Source organism: Salvelinus namaycush, unplaced genomic scaffold (genome assembly GCF_016432855.1).
Source record: "Salvelinus namaycush isolate Seneca unplaced genomic scaffold, SaNama_1.0 Scaffold644, whole genome shotgun sequence".
In the NCBI taxonomy this organism is placed as follows: domain Eukaryota; kingdom Metazoa; phylum Chordata; class Actinopteri; order Salmoniformes; family Salmonidae; genus Salvelinus; species Salvelinus namaycush.
In genome coordinates, this window is record NW_024061358.1 from 108,892 (window position 1) to 117,323 (window position 8,432).

The 8,432-nt window shown below is 35.5% G+C and overlaps 1 protein-coding gene across 1 annotated transcript; it reads right to left on the reverse strand.

The window, feature by feature from the left end:
- Positions 1–3,474: 3,474 nt before the first annotated feature.
- On the reverse strand, positions 3,475–4,456 carry LOC120042232 (zinc finger protein 239-like; the record flags this gene model as incomplete). Its single annotated transcript, XM_038987100.1, has 1 exon — positions 3,475–4,456. A coding segment is annotated over one exon (957 nt), but the record flags the coding sequence as incomplete, so codon positions are not given.
- Positions 4,457–8,432: the final 3,976 nt, after the last annotated feature.

Below are 8,432 nucleotides of genomic sequence, written 5' to 3' on the forward strand. Positions count from 1 at the left end.
ATTTTTTATTTAACCAGTTGAGAAGTTCTCCTTTAAAACTGGCTAAGATAAAGCAGTTTGATACATACAACACAGAGTTACACATGAGAGGATTAAAAATATAGAATAACAAACTGAAAGACTAATGAGCATTCTAAGGAAATGACATTGATTAAAATAGTAAGAATAGAATGTAATATCCAACCAGAAATACAAGCTTGTTTTACTACATTGTTAATAAACAATATAATTGTGCCAATAAAATTCAGTTAGTCTCATAAATAATTGTGATTACTAAATGTTACATTACATTGAAATATTATGAAAATATAAAAAACAAATGTACACCAATTTGTTAATATGTATTGGCAATAATTAACTTAGTGGTGATCAACACTCTCTTTATATTACTGACTTGTTGACTGATTGATCCATTCATCCATCCATCCCTCCTCAGCCTTCCTCTCCTCTGAAGACCCAGTGAGGGTGGAGCTCAGTCAGAGAGCTGTTGAGAGACTGGTTAAGAAGAACACTTCTACAGCCAGAGAGGTGAGAGGTCACACAATTCTCTGGAGTCCTGTGAGATCTTTAGTATGCTCCCTATAATTCATCCATCTCTCTTCCTCTCTCTCTCTCTTTAGGTGGACCTGAGCCATAGGACCATGCCTGAGGACTACCTGGCCTGATGACTCCTGCCTGTCCCCAGTCCACCTGGTTGTGCTGCTGCTCCAATTTCAACTGTTCTGGCTGCGACTATGGAACCCTGAACTGTTCACCAAACGTGCTACCTGTCCCAGAACAGCTGTTTTCGACCCTCTCTCTACCTTACCTGTTGTTTCGACCTCAGAAGGCTCAGCTAACTACAGATACTGGTTCGATACAGGGCTGTGCCGCAGCCGGACGCGACCGAGAGACGACACACAATTGGCCCAGCTTCATCCGGTTTAGGGGAGGGTTTGGCTGGCTGGGATGTCCTTGTCCCATTGTGCTCCAGCGACTCCTGTGGCGGGCTGGGCACATGCATGCTGACACGGTCGCCAGGTGTACGGTGTTTCCTCCGACACATTGGTGTGGCTGGCTTCCGGGTTAAACGTGCATTGTGTCAAGAAGCAGTGAGGCTTGGCGGGGTTGTGTTTCGGAGGACGCACGGCTCTCGACCTTCGCCTCTCCCGAGTCCGTACGGGAGTTGCAGCGATGGGACAAGACTGTAACTACCAATTGGAAATCACTAAATTGGGGAGAAAAAGGGGTAAAAAATAAAAGAATGCTTGGCTTTGAAAAGCAAACTGACATTTACTCCTGAGGTGCTGACCTGTTGCACCCTCTACAACCACTGTGATTATTATTTGACCCTGCTGTTCATCTATGAACGTTTGAACATCTTGAAGAATGATCTGGCCTTAATGGCCATGTACTCTTATAAAATCCACCCGGCACAATCAGAAGGGGACTGGCCACCCCTCATAGCCTGGTTCCTCTCTAGGTTTCAACCTAGGTTCCTGCCTTTCTAGGGAGTTTTTTCCTAGCCACCGTGCTTCTACACCTGCATTGCTTGCTGTTTGGGGTTTTAGGTTGGGTTTCTGTTTAGCACTTTGTGACATCTGCTGATGTAAAAAGGGCTTTATGACATTTGATTTGAGGCCGCAGATTTACATTTTTATTTTTTATTTAACCAGTTGAGAAGTTCTCCTTTAAAACTGGCTAAGATAAAGCAGTTTGATACATACAACACAGAGTTACACATGAGAGGATTAAAAATATAGAATAACAAACTGAAAGACTAATGAGCATTCTAAGGAAATGACATTGATTAAAATAGTAAGAATAGAATGTAATATCCAACCAGAAATACAAGCTTGTTTTACTACATTGTTAATAAACAATATAATTGTGCCAATAAAATTCAGTTAGTCTCATAAATAATTGTGATTACTAAATGTTACATTACATTGAAATATTATGAAAATATAAAAACCAAATGTACACCAATTTGTTAATATGTATTGGCAATAATTAACTTAGTGGTGAGGCATGGAATAATTAAACTTTTGTCAGGCTGAATGTTTGAAATATGAGGTGATTTGAGTCATGCTTCTTCAGTAGTGGAATAAAGACAATTAGCATTTGAATGTTGTAAAGAAATACTGTGTGTAAAAACTGGAGTGATGTAGGATTGTTTAAAAAATAGTTAATTGTTAATAAAACTGTTCATTGTTAATAAAACTGTTCATTGTTAATAAAATTGTTCATTGTTAATAAAACTGTTCATTGTTAATAAAATTGTTCATTGTTAATAAAACTGTTCATTGTTAATAAAACTGTTCATTGTTAATAAAATTGTTCATAAGTTAGTCCAAGTCCATTTTTCTATACTGCATCCATATGCATAGAATGAAAGTCAGTTGAAATTGAGTTGCTTTGAAGTCATTGAAACAATCACCTGAAAAATAAGTATTTTCAACAACCGAACGTAGATTGGACGTCGGGCTTATTATTTTCAATGTCTTTTCAACAACATTTTCCCAATGTCAAAACAGTTTTAACTTGTAAAAATCAATAACCAATATGCAGAAACAGTTTGTGATATATTGAAAACCTCAACATAAAATGTCTATCTACAAACATGTTCCACAATAGTAATCATATTACTTGTATTTTTTTAAACGAGCATCTTATAAACTGCACAAGCGCCAAAAACACTGTTGTTTTGACAAGTAGCAATAAATCACTGATATCGATTAGGGGGGAAATCAGGTTGTATGTGCTGTTGAAACTAACAACTAAAAAAAACACATGGAAATGGGAGATATCTTTCACCTCACTGGTTAGAGGACAATCTGCAGAAGACAGTCAGCTACATTTTGGAGTGATGCATTTAAATTTAGGGGTCCTCAGAACGAAGAGAAACGTAACACTTATTTGTCATCACTATTAAACGATATCATGTTGAAATCAATTGCGCAAGAGGGGGTTTCACGTCCTGTTAAAACTAACAGCTCAAACACCACACGGAATGTGGGAATAATGTACATCACTGTTTAGAGATCAATTTGTAGAAAACAGCTAGCCACATTTTGAAGTGTTGCAGTTTGATTCAAGTAGGTCGCCAACGCGGGAAGTGAAACGCAACACTTTATTTGTGTTTATGTTAATCACATAAATACTATTTCAATTCAGAGCCTAGATTTATCCCCTGAGGCTAATATCCATATCATGTTGAAATCAATAGAACAGGGGACAAACGTTTAGGGTTCTACATTGTGACATCATTAAAATACTCCTACTACAATGTTAAAACATTCTACATTGTGACATCATTAAAATACTCCTACTACAATGTTAAAACATTCTACATTGTGACACCATTAAAATACTCCTACTACAATGTTAAAATATTCTATATTGTGACATCATTAAAATACTCCTACTACAATGTTAAAACATTCTACATTGTGACATCATTAAAATACTCCTACTACAATGTTAAAACATTCTACATTGTGACATTATTTCATTGATATCATGAAACAACTCCTTCATGTATTTTCTGATGTTTAATCAGAGCTCTTTTACCAGCGTAATTCTTGCCACATTGATCACAGCTATAAGATTTCTCTCCTGTGTGTGTTCTCTGGTGGGCTATCAGGCTGTTTGGCTGAGTAAACCTCTTCCCACATTGATTACAGCCACAATATTTCTCTCCTGTGTGTGTTCTCTGGTGTGATATCATGTTACTTGAGTGAGTAAAACTCCTCCCACATTGATCACAGCTATAAGGCTTCTCTCCTTTGTGTGTTTTCTGGTGTGATTTTAAATATTGGGACGAAACAAAACTCTTTCCACAGTCAGAGCAGTGGTAAGGTTTATCCCCTGTGTGTGTTCTCTTGTGTATATTCAGCTGGCTAGATGAAGTAAAACTCTTCCCGCATTGATCACAGCTATAAGGTTTCTCTCCAGTGTGCGTTCTCAAATGTACCATCAGGTTGCTTGAGTGACTAAATCTCTTTCCACATTGATCACAGCTATAAGGCTTCTCTCCTGTGTGTGTTTTCTGGTGTGATTTTAAATATTGTGACGAAACAAAACACTTTCCACAGTCAGAGCAGTGGTAAGGTTTCGCAATTGTGTGTGTTCTCTTGTGTGATTTTAAATATTGGGAAGAAACAAAACTCGTTCCACAGTCAGAGCAGTGGTAAGGTTTCTCTCCTGTGTGTATTCTCTGGTGTATAGTCAGCTGGCTAGATGTAGTAAAACTCTTCCCACACCGATCACAGGTATAAGGTTTCTCTCCTGTATGGATTCTCTGGTGTCTTTTAAGGTCTGTTGAAGAGGTAAATCTCTTCCCACAGTCAGAGCAGCAGTGAGGTTTCTTTCCTGTGGGTTTCCGCTGCTGTTTCTTGAGGTGTTCTGATCTGGGGGGACTCTTCTCTGCCTCGTCAGCTTCATGATGTTGTTGAGGCTCCCCAGAGGATCCACAATAGTCAAGTCTCTCTCCTGTGTGAACAACAATGTCAGACAGATGGTTAAAGGCCCACAACAGCAGAAACACACTGTTTATATGAGCTAAAAGGTGATGCTCATGATTTTTATGTCTGTAATGAATCTTTAAAAGCTTCAACAAACTTTGTCTATTGTCTTAATAACACAGTCAAGTGAGCAACAACAGTCAAATGTAGTCTTGTTTTTTTTCACATTAGTAAAGTGGATGATTGTAGAAATAAGTTATTACAGTTGTTGAAACCCTAAGCAGAAGGCTCTTGGTCACCAATATGTAGTAAATCTGTTATCTAGTTATGGATGTAGTATATCTGTTATCTAGTTGTAGTATATATGTTATCTAGTTATGGTTGCAGTATATCTGTTATCTAGTTGCAGTATATCTGTTATCTAGTTGCAGTATATCTGTTATCTAGTTGTAGTATATATGTTATCTAGTTATGGATGCAGTATATCTGTTATCTAGTTGCAGTATATCTGTTATCTAGTTGTAGTATATCTGTTATCTAGATGTAGTATATCTGTTATCTAGTTGTAGTATATATGTTATCTAGTTATGGTTGCAGTATATCTGTTACCTAGTTGTAGTATATCTGTTATCTAGTTGTAGTATATCTGTTATCTAGTTGCAGTATATCTGTTATCTAGTTGCAGTATATCTGTTATCTAGTTGCAGTATATCTGTTATCTAGTTGTAGTATACCTGTTATCTAGTTGCAGTATATCTGTTATCTAGATGCAGTATACCTGTTATCTAGTTGTAGTATATCTGTTATCTAGTTGTAGTATATCTGTTATCTAGTTGTAGTATATCTGTTATCTAGTTGTAGTATATCTGTTATCTAGTTGTAGTATATCTGTTATCTAGTTGTAGTATATCTGTTATCTAGATGCAGTATACCTGTTATCTAGTTGTAGTATATCTGTTATCTAGTTGCAGTATATCTGTTATCTAGTTGTAGTATATCTGTTATCTAGTTGTAGTATATCTGTTATCTAGATGTAGTATATCTGTTATCTAGTTGTAGTATATATGTTATCTAGATGTAGTATATCTGTTATCTAGTTGTATTATATATGTTATCTAGTTATGGTTGCAGTATATCTGTTATCTAGTTGTAGTATATATGTTATCTAGTTATGGATGCAGTATATCTGTTATCTAGTTGCAGTACATCTGTTATCTAGTTGTAGTATATCTGTTATCTAGATGTAGTATATCTGTTATCTAGTTGTAGTATATATGTTATCTAGTTATGGTTGCAGTATATCTGTTATCTAGTTGCAGTATATCTGTTATCTAGTTGCAGTATATCTGTTATCTAGTTATGGATGCAGTATATCTGTTATCTAGTTGCAGTATATCTGTTATCTAGTTGTAGTATATCTGTTATCTAGTTGTAGTATATCTGTTATCTAGTTGTAGTATATATGTTATCTAGTTATGGTTGCAGTATATCTGTTACCTAGTTGTAGTATATCTGTTATCTAGTTGTAGTATATCTGTTATCTAGTTGCAGTATATCTGTTATCTAGTTGTAGTATATCTGTTATCTAGATGTAGTATATCTGTTATCTAGTTGTAGTATATATGTTATCTAGTTATGGTTGCAGTATATCTGTTACCTAGTTGTAGTATATCTGTTATCTAGTTGTAGTATATCTGTTATCTAGTTGCAGTATATCTGTTATCTAGTTGTAGTATACCTGTTATCTAGTTGTAGTATATCTGTTATCTAGTTGTAGTATATCTGTTATCTAGTTGTAGTATATCTGTTATCTAGTTGTAGTATATCTGTTATCTAGATGCAGTATACCTGTTATCTAGTTGTAGTATATCTGTTATCTAGTTGCAGTATATCTGTTATCTAGTTGTAGTATATCTGTTATCTAGTTGTAGTATATCTGTTATCTAGTTGTAGTATATCTGTTATCTAGATGCAGTATACCTGTTATCTAGTTGTAGTATATCTGTTATCTAGTTGCAGTATATCTGTTATCTAGTTGCAGTATATCTGTTATCTAGTTGTAGTATATCTGTTATCTAGTTGTAGTATATCTGTTATCTAGTTGTAGTATATCTGTTATCTAGTTGTAGTATATCTGTTATCTAGTTGTAGTATATCTGTTATCTAGATGTAGTATACCTGTTATCTAGATGTAGTATACCTGTTATCTAGTTGCAGTATATCTGTTATCTAGTTGTAGTATATCTGTTATCTAGATGTAGTATACCTGTTATCTAGTTGTAGTATACCTGTTATCTAGTTGTAGTATATCTGTTATCTAGTTGTAGTATATCTGTTATCTAGTTGCAGTATATCTGTTATCTAGTTGCAGTATATCTGTTATGTAGTTGTAGTATATCTGTTATGTAGTTGTAGTATACCTGTTATCTAGTTGCAGTATACCTGTTATCTAGTTGCAGTATACCTGTTATCTAGTTGCAGTATACCTGTTATCTAGTTGCAGTATACCTGTTATCTAGTTGTAGTATATCTGTTATCTAGTTGTAGTATATCTGTTATCTAGTTGTAGTATATCTGTTATCTAGTTGTAGTATATCTGTTATCTAGTTGTAGTATATCTGTTATCTAGTTGTAGTATATCTGTTATCTAGATGTAGTATATCTGTTATCTAGTTGTAGTATATCTGTTATCTAGTTGCAGTATATATGTTATCTAGTTATGGTTGCAGTATATCTGTTATCTAGTTGCAGTATATCTGTTATCTAGTTGCAGTATATCTGTTATCTAGTTGTAGTATATCTGTTATCTAGTTGTAGTATATCTGTTATCTAGTTGTAGTATATCTGTTATCTAGATGTAGTATATCTGTTATCTAGTTATGGTTGTAGTATACCTGTTATCTAGTTGCAGTATACCTGTTATCTAGTTGCAGTATATCTGTTATCTAGTTGTAGTATATCTGCGTGGGCAGAAATGGTGAGCGAAGATTTTTGTTTTTCACAATGTATTCTGAATATTACCACACATTATCAGAGCAAGATCAGGATGCTACTCAAGGAAACTCACATTAAGCTCTGTGTCGCTATTCACTAATTCCGCACTGTGGGGGAAAACTATGGGGAATTCTCATAGGCTGACAGCAAAAATAGCCTCCATTTCCAGGTTGCTTGTGAGTGCATTTCACAGGCTCGTTTGAATGTCCTGCTTAATATCATGTTTGAGGAAAATGCTCTTTGGTTAGCTTTGCTACCAGCCGGTCAATGAGCGTTAGCATTCAAGCTAACAAATGCTGTGTCCAAAACAGGTATTTTGCAACTATCACAACCAAATATTATCTTAGCGACTGTTCAAGCAACAATCAAAACAACAATTGTAAAGCCATGAGAACCCCAAAAAGTGACAACCTGGTAAATCTAGACTGTTGAATGGTCCCAGATGGTGAACAGTTTATTTAGAAGTAATAACCTGGTAAATCTAGACTGTTGAATGGTCCCAGATGGTGAACAGTTTATTTAGAAGTAATAACCTGGTAAATCTAGACTGTTGAATGGCCCCAGATGGTGAACAGTTTATTTAGAAGTAATAACCTGGTAAATCTAGACTGTTGAATGGTCCCAGATGGTGAACAGTTTATTTAGAAGTAATAACCTGGTAAATCTAGACTGTTGAATGGTGAACAGCAGTTTATTTAGAAGCCTGTTTGTTTTGGCAACAAACTGTAAATCACCGAGAGATGACATCATCACTGTCTGTGAATTATTATTTCAGATGACATCATCACTGTCTGTGAATTAAATGACCGGTGGTTGGAACCAAAAATCTCAAATTTGGACTCAGACCAAAAGGACAGATTTCCACCGGTCTAATGTCCATTGCTTGTGTTTCTTGGCCCAAGCAAGTCTCTTCTTCTTGTTATTGGTGTCCTTTAGTAGTGGTTTCTTTGCAGCAACTCGACCATGAAGGACTGATTCATGCAGTCTCCTCTG